This window comes from Glycine max, chromosome 17, assembly GCF_000004515.6.
Source record: "Glycine max cultivar Williams 82 chromosome 17, Glycine_max_v4.0, whole genome shotgun sequence".
NCBI lineage: Eukaryota > Viridiplantae > Streptophyta > Magnoliopsida > Fabales > Fabaceae > Glycine > Glycine max.
The window spans coordinates 11853123-11867645 of record NC_038253.2 but is presented as its reverse complement, the minus strand read 5'-3'; the positions used below and the strand labels follow the sequence as shown (position 1 = coordinate 11867645).

Below are 14523 nucleotides of genomic sequence, written 5' to 3'. Positions count from 1 at the left end.
TTAATGTAATGAAGGTTAAATCGTGCATATATTGCTCCAGTTTGATATTTAACAAAAATATTTTTTTATCATATTTTATTTATCTTCTGATGGAATCGGAAGATTAAAAAAAATATATTAAGACATAATTGCTTCTTACTATTCCAAAATAAATTGCCTAATAGTGAATTGATGATGACAGAGTTATAATCTATTATATAAAATAGTATCATTCAAATACTACTAACAAAAATAATTACAAATATATAATAAATATTTGAATGTGCACGGTAATATTGTGAAATTTGATTGGTTGCTTATCTTGTCCACGCTTTATGCTTTTTACTTTTAAGACACTGCATTTCGCGGCTACAAGTCAAGTCTTGATTTTGTATGTTGTAGTTGGTTGCATGGGGAAGTCCCCTCTTTATCTGATGATATATGCTTGTCCGCGAGTTCTTTGCTTTAGCCATACACTTATTTGTAGTGCTATTCCAAGCTTTGTATTTTTTTATCTATTTATTTATTTTAAATACCACCAGCGGTATTCTTTTCATTGCTTCTTAAATTGATGGTGCATATAAATATGTGTGCAACCACCAATATCTCATTAATAATCTAAACTAACCAATTACTCTTCTTGTTGTTGTCACCCTTACAATTTGATCCCAAAACTAGCTAGAAGTTTCTTCTGGCAAGGACTTTCCTTAATTTTAACACTTACTGTTTCTATGCTGTACGTGTTTTCTTATCCGATCCCCATATTAATTCCATACTAAGAGGTAGCATTTGAAAGCTATGAAGTCCGTTAAATGCCATAATCCTCTTCAATCAAAGCACAGGTGAAATTTTGATTCATATATAGTTTTTTATTTATCATATATATATATATATATATATATATCCTTTCAGCAGGCTCATGGCTGAATTTTTAATTACATATCATATATATCTGGAGCGATCAATCAACGAGAACAATTAATAGAAGTATATGTTTCCCTCAAATCCAAGTATATGGGTATTGGGAAAAAACCCCAGATCTTTATGTATATGTGTTTGTAGCACAGAAATTAGGGCAACAGAGGTAACTACACTAGCACTAAGTACTGGGATTAACATTTTCAGCTCGAGTTCAGTATAAAATTGCTGAAGCTTCTGTTTATTACAGAGAAAGCATTGGGCACGGATGCACGTGTAAGCATATTTGGTTCAATTTTTATATTTAGAGAAACAATTATTTGTTTTTAAAAGTTTTATTGTAAATTTCTTTACAATTAGTTCACGTTAAACTTTGCGCCGACGTTTTCATATATTAATTGAACGAAATTAAAAGTTTGCTGATTTTCTTATCAATCTAATTTGTGACACATACACCTAATAATTGATTTATTTTCATATGATTGAAGCTTGTGTATTATTTTCATATAGCTCTCAAATGGATTGTGAGCCTCCATTCCTTGAAACCTATAAGACCCTTGTGCAAAAACACGTTGAGGATTCAAAGAATATTGACTCCTCCTCTTTGTTGGAGAGATCAGGCGAACTACCTTTGATCGATCTTGGCCGATTAAATGGCGAAAGAGACGAATGTGTGAAAGAAATTGCAGAAGCTGCTAGTAAATGGGGTTTCTTCCAAGTTGTTAATCATGGTATTTCACAGGAGCTGCTGGAGAGACTTCAATTTGAGCAAAAGAAATTGTTCTATCAACCTTTTATTAATAAGTCTGCACAAGTTAATCTCTCTAGTTTATCTGCCAAATCTTATAGATGGGGGAATCCATTTGCTACCAATCTGAGACAATTGTCATGGTCAGAAGCCTTTCACTTTTCTCCGACAGACATCTCAAGGATGGACCAACACCAATGTCTGAGGTATTAATGTCATCTTCATTATTATATTTTTCAAAAAAATATCCAAGGAACGTACTAGAAATTGCAAACAAAATATAAAAGGACAATGAATTAATAACAGGAGCATGCCACTGCCAATTATTATCTTTTTTTTTTAAAGCCAACTGCGTAGAAACATCCCAACATGACCTTAACTAGCACATAAGATGTGTAAGGATTGGAAAAGCATGGTTATCATCATGCCCTCCCGTATACATAGCCATATAGAGCCCCAAAGGAAACCAGTACTCGATGGTCCTATAACTTATCCCTTTTGGATACAATAACCCTTACAATGGAAGGGTCAAAAAACCTCAAAATTAATTTGGACTTAACCACGCCCCCAAAAACCTGAATTAGGAGGGCAAAACAGAAAATAGACCATTGACCGTACTAATTAAAGAGTGCACAAATGCTCTCCTTTGTATGACAATTGAATAGTTGTAATTAATAAACCCAACTCCAATTATTATAATTACTTTATTTACCATTTGATCCATTATACGTATTGAATTTACATCTTAGCTTTCCTATTTTTGGTGTTCTAGGAAGTCATTTTTAACTTAATATGACTATATATATATATCAGATCAGTACATTAGTGAGTGCCTCTGCAACCTAACTCATGATCATACATCTTCATTTTCTTGATCTCTAGATTTTGATGGTAGACGAATATTTATGTCAACTCACTTTTTTTACATTTCATTTATACTCATATCAAATTATCTAACAAAAACAGATCAAAGAGAAAGTATTGTGCAAAAAAAACTCTTTTACAATAAATGTAAATGTCATGTTATAAAGAGTAATACGTGAGAATCACAAATGTAAATATATGAATCAATCAACATAAAATAATTCTAACTTAATCGTCTCAAGTTCAAATTCTAAATATATATGTTATTGTGATAAATATTCAAAGGAAACATTTGTCACTCTTAGTAATCGTGTTATAAAATTTAAATAGAATTGTCTCTTATAAAAATATTTGTCGTCTAATTAAGAGTAATGTGGATAATTAGGGTTTTAAAGTAGAATATTTATTTCCATCACTTATTTTTATACCCATTTATATATATATATATACATATATTTGTTGAACATAATCAATAAACAACACTTGATGTGGTCATATGCTTTCATATGTCTTCATTGTAACCAAGTGGTTGGACACAAATAATTAATGTGATGAAGTTAAAGTTGAATCTTTGTTTGATGATAAACTGGAAGATTAAAATAATATATATATATATATATATATATATATATATATATATATATATATATATATTTATTGTGTTACGGTGCTTTATTTGTTTTTTTGTAAATAAACTTATACAATTAACTATTTTTTAAAAAATTTAGATTAAGCCTTGAAGCTTTTACAACAAGAATGTTCCCTCTTGCCGAAAGCTTGGCGGAAATTCTAACCTGCAAATTGATGAATACGAAATCAAACTATTTCCAAGAGAATTGCTTGCCAAAAAGTTCTTTCATTCGACTGAATAGATATCCCTCATGCCCTATATCGTCAAAGGTGCATGGCCTGTTGCCTCACAGTGATACTAGTTTTCTTACCATCGTACATCAGGGCCATGTTAGGGGATTGCAATTGATGAAAGATGGAAAATGGGTTGATGTCAAGCCTAATCCACAAGCTCTAGTCGTTAATATTGGCGACTTCTTTCAGGTGAAATATATACCTTCATTTATTATAGAGTAACTGATATTATATTTTAATACATGATATATATCTTCTTAATTATTTGTCTTCCCAACACTAAATAAAGAGAAAAAATAAGCGAATAAATGAAGCAAATGTATTTAATAGTAACGTATCTTTAAAATATATAAAACATTTAATATTTTCCTTGTTTGATAAATAGGATTAAGTTATGAAAATGTTGCAAGGAATTTAATCTTTGATCCTCATTAACGTCATTATGCAACAAAAATTATGTTTTCTCAGAATATGCCAAATTTGTAAATTATATTTCCTAATTAAGTAAGGTTCTTGTTTCGTAGCATATAGGAATATAATATGACTCTTTTTCAAAACGGACAATGATTACTTTGAGGAAGTGCCATAATATATAATGCCCAACATCTATGCTTTTCATTTTCAATCAGTAGTACTCCATAATGGTTGAAACCCACCAACTTTTCATCAAATCTGAATGGACCAAAAAGGCTTGCAAATTGCAATTATATGATAAAGAGTCCAATAGAAATTATATCGCTGAATGAATACATCACAAAAAGTATTAACAATAACGTATCAATAAAATAACATATCCATAAGGGTGTGATAAGTTTGGTAATTAATATTGTGCCTTAAATATATGATTATGCGTTTGATTTTTTATCTTTACAGATAGAAAACATCTATTAAAAGAAATTAATTTTTTAAATAAATTTTAATATTACCAGAAATTAGTCTTTAACGTTTTGGCTAAATGATATCTTGATTCATAAAAAATATAATATTAATTAACATTTTTTTTAACTTTTGAAGATAAAAACATGATATCTAGCCTGCATCGAGTTGCTTTATCTTTTTGTCAAAGCATTTTTTTTTTTTGGACTATAATCAAAAAGCTTATCACCAGTGTGAGTGTCCCGAAGATGGCTGACAAAAAGAAGGTATTGCTAGAATACCCTCGATAATTTGATTTTTCTATCTTATTATTTGGTTGACTAGATGTACAGGTGTTCTCAAAGATCTTGTAAACTTTAATTTGTGCATCCTATAATGTGCAGGCATTCAGCAATGGTGTTTATAAAAGCATACAACATCGAGTGGTTGCTGCCGAGAAAGCAGAGAGGTTTTCTATAGCCTTTTTCTATTGCCCCTCAGAAGAGGCAATTATAGAAAGCCAAATCAATCCAGCTACGTACAGGAAATTCACTTTGAGGGAGTATAGACAACAGACTGAGAAAGATGTAAAACAAACCGGGGATAAAGTGGGGCTCTCTAGATTTCTTCATTCGTAGTATAGACATGTTTGATAATCAGTTTAATTAATATCTTATTCAATAAGTCTTGTAACACATACAAGAGTTTATGCCATAAGTGTCTAAAACTTAATAAGTTATTTATGTTTTTAGATATATATGCAGCTAATGAGCTCTTATACAATTTTAAAGTGTTTGGATATATTATTAAATAAGTACTTGTCAAGTCATAATGAAAAATAAAATTTTTAAAAGTACTTTAATAAGTTACTAGACACCATTTACATATTTTTACATTCGGCCTTGGTTTATTTTTCACTACTATTTCATTTCTCTTAAACTTGATTTGAAGGTATTTTATAGGAGCTATTCTATAGCACAATGCAAAAAGTTTTTATGCTTCGAGTCAAATGTGGTCAAGGTTCTTGTACTTTTGTATGGATGAATTTGATCCTCAATTAATTATACAAAACATGTAAATTTATCCCCTCTTAACTTTAAAAAACACAATTAATTCTCGCTGTTAAATCATTGGATGAACCAACATCATTAATTGGTTTTGACAATAACAAACAAATAGCTAGCACAATCTTTTAGCAACTACTCATATAGTCTTAAGATGTAAGATGATGGGTTGGTATTATCAGAGGATATAAGCTATACTTATTTAAAATTATATTGATCTCATATTTATTTTATTTCTTCAGTTTGTTTAGTTATCAATTTATAAGGTGTTTTTACTTATCATTGTCAAAGAGAATGACTAAGAGTATTAAACTAGAGATCAACTAGTCATTGTTCTTGATATCAAAATCACAATCAATCATTAGATATGAGCTCTTCATTTATAAACACAATCTATAAATAAATAAAATTATGAATAAAATAAATATATAAGTTTCCGATGATTTAAGAAATTATTTTCTTCTCGAATAATCGAAACATCAAAATAATGAGTAATTATTATGTGTAAATGAGATATTAAAATCTATTTAAAATAATAATTATGGCTAATTAAATGTTAAAAAGTATGACAAAAATTGATATTATATTAAAAATATTCTAAAGTTAAAAATAATAAAGAATAATCTTTTGAAATACACAAAATTTACAACACTAACAAGTGCCACCTAATCCCTCAAAAGGCATTCCAAATCAAGCGAAAAGAAAATGTCAACACTCAACTGATCAAAAAGCAAATATGCTCACTGCAGTAACAAGATACTTGTAGAAGAAAAAGAAGATAAGTTAAATGTTTTATCATATAAGAGTGATTAGTTGGTGAAAGACATTTAGTGCTTGCATTAATTACACAAGTGATCATTTTCTCTCCTTAAAGAACTCAAATGAATGCTAAACTAAAGCTTGAAGGAGGCACAAGAGATAACGGTTAGTTTTTGAAGCTCACCTATAAATAGGCCAAAAGTCTTTGAAGCATAGTTAGAAAAACATCAACGAACATTCTTGTATTAAGTGCTTCGAAACTCTCTTGTAATGTCGGTGCGATAGAATTTTTCAAGACGATTTGGATATTTACCTTATCCTTAACCAAATTTGTGATTGGTTGAACTTTAAAGAGACTTTGGTTCAAAGAATATTTTGAGAGTTTGCTTTAAGAGAAATTGTAAGAGCATCTTAAGAACTCCAATCCATCATATCTACTATGATTCTTATTCACGAAATTTTTTTATGTTGGTAGTTGAGTTCTAAAGAAAGAACTTACTTTTGTCAAAAAAAATATTTTTTTTAATATCATTTATTTGAGAAAAAAATTTCAGTGCAGGTAAAATTCAAATTGAGTTCTATCTCTAGAATAAAAATGACAAAAATTCTTATTAAATTCTATTTGGTATCATAAGACCCAAAAAAGTTATTTAAAATCTAAAATAAATTCTTCCACTAAAAGTATTCTAACACTACTTGGATTGATAAGTCAAAAATGGCTTGAAAAAAAAAATACTTGTATCTGGGAAAGATATAGTAAAAGTTGGTGATTAGTCGGGAACAGAATTTTGGGGGGAGGAACGAAAAAAATAAAACAATTGGAGGATGAGCCAAAAAAAAAAATCTATTATATTTATACCATATACGTTGTGAATTGGATTTAAAGCTTGGATATTACAATTTACAAGTTTCGCATAAGCTGTAGCAACAAACAATTTATCAAAATAAACTTAAACATATTATGAATCACTCATAAGATATTTTTATATTTTTTTAAAAATACTCTTATATAGTCTTAATTATAAATACTTAACAATAGAAGACAAATGCAAATAAGTTATCGATAAATTCTTCTAAATGGAGCCTATATGTAATGTAAGTATTTCTATGTAAGCTTTATGTTAACGTTTGACAATGTATATTTCCTTAAATAAAATTTATAGTTTGAGCTTTATAAACGAAAAATAATTGGTATAGGAGAGTTTTATAAATGAACCACTCATAACATTTTTTATTTTTTTTAACACCTGAATTATTTAGATAAAAACGAGAAATTAATTAAAAGGAAAAGAAATATAACAATAATAGACATCAAATCAACATAAGATCTAAAAATCCAAATCATTTTAAAGATGCTGCTGCATCTACACCAAAAAAAAAAAGTCAGATTAAAAATTTACAAATCTAGCAAAAAAAAAAAAACGTGGATCGTTCAGGAACCTTCTAAGAAGGAAAAGAAGGTCTGGGATTGGCAGTGTCAACTATTTTTGTCCTCGTCCAAAAATGTTGAGGGTCCCTTCTGATTAAAGGAATAAAAGAGATATAAAAATGAATTAAAATGAAAACAAATAAAATATTTAAATTAAAATAGTTAAAATATTAAAAATATGAGACCTGCATCAATTTTTTAAATTTTAATCTCCAATGCACCTAATTATAATTAAATCAAACACTACTTGAGTATGGGTCTTTAATTTCCATACTCAACCAACTCCAAAAGCCGAACACCTCAGCCAACATCCATTGAACCAATGACACCCATCTTGAACCAAGACCCAAAATCTAAATAGAACAGCACCATACCATGGCTCACTGATTTTGCAACAGGCCACGTACACAGTAGTAGCAAGCCAACATCATAGTTCCTCGAGCCATTGCCCCATTATGATCAAGCCCTAGCTAACTAGCTTGCTCCATGATTAAACAATCTCAAGAACAACGAGCCTCAAATTATTCTTGATCCAATTGTTCTTTTTTTTCGGCCTGCTTCATGTTTTGGGCATTTACTTTCATGCTTCCTGTACTTTCCAATTTTTTTAATATTCCTAAACTACCATTTTCAATCCAGAAATATAATTTGGAACATCTATTTTAGGAGAAGAAAATTCAAAAACGCTATTCTATAATATGTATTCCGCAACACATTTTGGATTTTATAAGTCTATTATGAAAATACCCATCCCATAATACACTTCTAGAAGTAAAAAAAAAAAAAAAAAATCAAAAGTTGTGTATTACAGAATAGGTGTTTTTGTAATACATTTTTTGGATTTAATTCCAATACCAAGATTAATTCAAGACTAAGAGTTAAGAGAGAGAAAAAATCACACAAGAGTTTATGTTGATTCAGTCCAATCATGACCTGCATCCAGTTGTTCTAAGTCTTCTTAAAACTTTCACTATATGGAGAAAACAAGTGTGAACATCATGCACACACAATTCTCTAATAGAACTCTAATCTTTCTCATGAATCCTGCAAAAGAAAGATTGAGAATTGAAAATTTTCTATCAATTCTCTGACCCTCTTGGTAACACTAGCCAAGAAACACAATTTAAACAAATGAAAGATAAAGGATTGAATACACCTAAATGTGTAGATGTTCACTATCTTCAAGTTTTCTTCACAAGACGATCAATTCATAATGGTAGAATGAATGATTCTTTGATCAACTTCAATCTTCAAACTAAATGCAATGTGATCCTTTTAGAATACTCTTTTGAAAATCATGTCAAGAGTATCTTTCAAAGAAAACATATAGGGATATTTATAAGTTTTGACCGTCAAAACAAATCTAATCAATTATAAAATCAAATAATTGATTAATTTGTCAAAATCTCCTTTGTTTTACATTTTCAGAAACTAGATAATCGATTATCAAAATGGGTAATCAATTAATTCGTTTAAGTCTAAGTATCTTTGTTTCTTATGTGTTGTCTAGATAATCGATTATCATGTGTGGTAATCGATTATAGAATCACACAAAAAACTTCTCTTTGTTTCCAGATGTTGGATAATCGATTATCAAAGGAGGCAATTGATTATCCTAAACTATAAATCCTTTCTTCTTCTGAAACTGGCTTGGACAATCGATTACCAAAGTAGGAAATTGATTAATTCGATGTTTCTAGCCAAATATCAAGTAGAAGTAAGTTCTTAGGAAACATATAGAACTAGAATACTTCATATTTGATCAACACTAAGCAAGAAAAAGAATTATACTATATCACATACATATGCCTAGTCTAAAAATATTTAATACAAATGTCTTATCTATTAAACATGTTAGACATTACAAAATAATCAAACTAAAACTAAAGACTTTAAGTTTTGATATGATGGAAATGGGAAATGAGACATTTAAGGGAATGGAGTATTGAGACTCATTAAAACTAATTTTATCCACACAATTAAAATGGAAAGTGTAGGTAGGAAGCAGGTAGAAAAATGCGGAAAGTAAATGTCCATGTTGTTAAGAAAATGGAATCTGGTAATTTTCATTTATATGAAATAGTGAATAAATACATGATCCTCTCTACATTTTTTCATAATTATTGAGGACAAAATATCAAAACAGAATCACAAATAAAAAAGGAGAAAACATATAGAGATTTGGATCAATTACAATTTAAATTCAAATCATATCTAATCCCTACAATTAATGGACTCTAACACCCCCTCTCAAGTTGGTGCATGAATGTCACACATTCCCAACTTGTCAAGAGAATCACTAAGGGCCTTGGATGCTACTGCCTTGGTCAGCATATCAGCAAGTTGTTGTTCTAATTTTACAAAAGGAAAGACAATAATATCATCTTCAATCTTCTCTTTGATGAAATGTTTGTCAATTTTTACATGTTTTGTACGATCATGTTGGACGGGGTTGTTAACAATCTTTATGGCTGAAAGTGATAATAACACCTTCACTATATTGAGCTTTGCAACTGGTGCAAAAGTTTCTTGATAATCAACCCCAAAGGATTGAGTGTAACCCCTTGCAACTGGTGCATAGGTTTATATGTTGCCGAAAAAGCGTAAAAGGCTCGTTAGAAGATGGGTGACGAGCATACAGGTCCACCGGGACAGTGGGTCACCGAAAAAGTGACGGCAGCGGGTGATGATCGAAAAACTTTATGGGAAAGGAGAAAAGGGTCGTCGCAAAGCGGAAGCAAGTCGCCAGAATAAATGTGACGACCATAAAGGTCCCCCAGAAACTGAAAACATAGGAAAGAAGTTTGTCAGAAAAGGTGTGGCTAGTATAAAGATCCACTGGGGACAGCAGGTCCCCGATGGGTTGTCCCCAGTGGAGAACAGCTTTCTTTACTCCCTCAACCTGGCTCTGATACCATGTTAAGAAAATGGTATCTGGTAATTTTCATTTATATGTACATGATCCTTTCTACATCTTTTCATAATTATTGAGGATAAAATATCAAAATAAAATGACAAATAAAAAAGGAGAAAATATATAGGGATTTGGATCAATTACAATTTAAATTCAAATCATATCTAATCTCTACAATTAATGGATTCTAACACATGTTGCGTTTGTTGGGTTTCATTCCTTAGCCATATCTTTGGTTGTTTCACCAATTTGTGCATATTCATGGGTCTACTTGTTTCATGTGATTTAGTTTGAGACTCTTGGGTTTGATTTCATGGCATATATAACATTGGATTGTTATCTTAATTTGACAAAGGTGAGAGAAGGAGAAGAAATAAATTAAAATGAAATAAATTTTTAAAAAATTATTTAGTTTTTTATTTTATTTAGATTATGAAATATTTTCTTCTTTTATATACTTGAAAAAAAAGATATAAAAAATTTCCTATTAATACTAGAAAGGAGAAAAAAAATTAAAACAAGTTTAAAATAAATTTAATTGAAGTGCATTGTGAATGTAAAGATTTTTTATATTGTCATCCGATTATGAGAAAGCAAGTTTTGCAATGATACTATAAAATAATTTTGCATTGTCATTCAATTATAATTTATTATATATAATAATTTTTTTTAATTTTATAATAATTATTTTAAAAATTATATTAATAATAACTTGTAAGTAAACGATCCTGTAAAATTATGCATTGGAAGTGTGAAATTATTTTACACAATGCATAATTATTTGATTTTTTTAACTCGTTAATAGTATAATTTTTTCATTAAATAAGACATACAGTTAAATTCCTTTGACATTCTACAATTTTGCCTCTTAGGTAAAAATAATTCTCAAAGAACGTGTATTCATAAAACTCACTCGGTGTTTTCTTTATTAAAAAAGGCTAAAGGCACTGTTCAGACTTTCTTTTTTGAAGACTTTTTTTTATGATGGGTGAAAATTTATTGGAAATTAATATTTTTTTAGTTTTACTTCTCATTTTATTTTATTGTTCTCTCCTTATTTATATTAAATAAAAAATAAAACTTACCGAAATTAATAAAAAAATATTTGAGAACGAGTGTGCTAGCATTTTTTTTCTTTTCTTTCTTTCTTTTATATGTTAGACTTAATTATATTTTTATTCTCAAATTTTTACTGTTTGACTAATCTTACTTCTAATAAATTAATTACGCACATTTTAACTCAACTTTTTAAAAATTATAGATTTTACTTTCCATTTTCATTATTGAATTGATGTGTCATATCAAAATAATTTCACTTTTTATCTTTAACTTTTTTTTATTTTATAATGAATTTTTCACTTAACTTTTTTATTTTTTATTAAATTTTATTCTTAACTTTTAGATTGTGACAATAGTTAAACTAAAAAAATTACAATTTTTTTTAAAAAGAGAAGATACATTAAATTAATTTATTAAAAATAAAATTCATAAAAAAAATAAGTTTCTTTTTAGAGAAAAATAAATAAATTCATATTTTATTATTTGTAAAAGTTAACACTAAAAAATGCAATTAAGTTCATATTTAATTATTTATACCTTCCATCAATGAGAAGAAAATGGATAAATCTCATATCAAATCTCCTGTCGATTGAGAGTAGATTTATGAAATCACGCCCACCAAAAATTAGATATAATGAAATCAAGTGAGAATGTTGTCCACGCAATTTTCGTTTTTTTATTGTTTTATGTCATTTTTCAGTTTTCTTTTCCATGAGCCAACGCGCCTTTCATGTCTAACGGCTTAACAAAAAATGCTCTCTCCTTTCCTTCTTTATAGGAAGGGTGTGTTTTGCATATAACCATGAACAAGAATAAAAGTATGAAGATGAGAACTAAAAAAGTTTAATAGTTATTTTTATTTCTGAATATGTAATTTGGATACAATCATTCTTGAATGATAAAAATATATAATTTAGTTTACAAAAGTATAAAAAGTGTAGCAAATATATCCTGTCGTTAACTTCTATTTTGTCTGCCGCGGTTAAAATAGCATACGTGATACACATGGTTATTTTTAATTATCAGCATAGAAACATATTTGTCATATAATATTTTTTTTTACTTTTCTTCCCTCCACTCCACTGTGAAAAAATGCGTGGAGGATGAACATATAAGATTTAGTGTCCGAATGTGTAAAAAGTGTGACAAATATATCAAAACGTTAATAGTAGATTGTCACTAATTATTATAATTTTAAAAAAAATTATAATGATTGTGACAAATTTTTTTAACAAACTCGTAAATTAAATTGAGTCTAGAAGAAAAAATAATACTCGTTTTATAAATTATAAATAATTTTTTTACACTCTCATGTTTGATGAAAGGTTTAAATAAAAAAATGTTTATTGTAAAACATTATACTTAAATTAGGTTCATGAATAATTTTTAGAAAAAATTACAATTACAATGACACTTTTAATTTGTAAAAAACACTCACCTCCCTTGGAATGATTTTTTAAATGACCAGTCAATAAAAAATAATTATGTATGATTTTAAAAAATTAAAAATCAACAAATTTTTATTATAATTTATAATTTGATGTCATTGCATATACTAATAGACATTCATATTTTATTATGAAAATTTATAAAAAAAAATGAAATAAATAGTGTTTGGTTAAATAGAAACAATGATTTTTTTATTGTTTACGGTAAAATTTCTTTTTTTTTTCTATGTTGATAGCATTTATTTAAGAATTAACAACCAAATGATTGATTTTTTTTTTTGTAGTTGAAGAAAAGTAAGAAGAATTTGTCAAAGTAATAAAACTTCACTTCTATGGGTAATATTTTATATATGTCTCAATCGTTGATGAAACTTAAAAATATATAACGGAAACAGACACTTACCGGTGTGATATAGCTCTCACGAAATTTTGTCGTAGTCATTATAAATTTTTAAAATTATAATAATTAGTCATAATTTATAATTAACATCTTGGTATATTTGTCCCGCTTTTTATACTTAGAGACTAAAGTTTACATTTTCATCTTTCATGTACACATTTGTAAGCGGAGTTGGAGGATGAAAAGTTAAAAAAATATTATGACAAATATGTTCATATATGACCACGTTGACAATCATTTCAGTGACAAATTTATTCATCTATATCACCTATGCTATTTTATTAACGGTGATGGATAAAAGTTACCAACACGGTATATATCTGTTGCACTTTTTATACTTTTAGGGATTAAATTTTGTATTTTCATTTTTCAGGGATGCATTTATCAGTGAATTATATATTGAAGGACAAAAATAATTATTTACTCAACTAAAAAAGGATGAAAAAAATGGTAAAGAAAATTTATTTAATAAAAATGAAACATTTAAATTAAAATGTTTAGACGAGTAATAATAAAAAAAGTTAAATAATTATAAAATATTAATTTTATTCCAACTTAAAAAAAATAACTCAATGAATTTTTTTTCAATTTAAAATAAAATAATGCTGTAAAAGATTTTAACAGACATATTATTAATTATGTATGATTACATGTCACAATTGAAAAGTATTTTTAATGTACTGAAATTAAGATTAAATTATTTAAGTTTTATTTAAATATGAGAATTGCCGAAAACCATTGAGTGATTCAAAACACTATAAAAAATAGATAATTATAGATATTTACTCACCTTTTTATATAATCAATCTCACCTCATTTTTAATCACGTAAATTCATTGTCGAAAATAGGTCTTATGAAATAAAGGTAATATAACGCTCCAACAATAAAGGACAATAGGTGGTTCGACTGGAATAAAAATCCTATAGGGTGAAGAATAATTATCATACTTATTTATTTTTATGTATATTCTACTCTTTTTTTCTTCTTTTTCTATCACATTATTTAGTTATTATCTCTCTCTTTTCTCTACTTACGTGGATTTTAATTTGTTTTTATCTCTCTATCCTCTTCGTACGTACATTTTAAAATGGAGTACACCTTTATAACAACTCTAAGTTGATTTGAATATCATACAAATGACCCAGCTGTAGCAATATCTTCATGCTTCTTGTTGCACTGCACATTTGAAACATGCCACATTGACATAGCGTTGGCTTTTAA

The 14523-nt window shown here is 28.1% G+C and overlaps 1 protein-coding gene across 1 annotated transcript; it reads left to right on the top strand.

The window, feature by feature from the left end:
- The first annotated feature begins 645 nt into the window (after nucleotides 1-645).
- Nucleotides 646-4910, top strand: LOC106796737 (gibberellin 2-beta-dioxygenase 8). The gene is made up of 4 exons (XM_014769691.2): nucleotides 646-821; nucleotides 1408-1851; nucleotides 3238-3562; nucleotides 4633-4910. The coding sequence occupies exons 1-4, from the start codon at nucleotides 778-780 to the stop codon at nucleotides 4864-4866; spliced, it is 1047 nt and encodes a 348-aa protein (XP_014625177.1). The 5' UTR covers nucleotides 646-777; the 3' UTR covers nucleotides 4867-4910.
- The last annotated feature ends 9613 nt before the right edge of the window (nucleotides 4911-14523 follow it).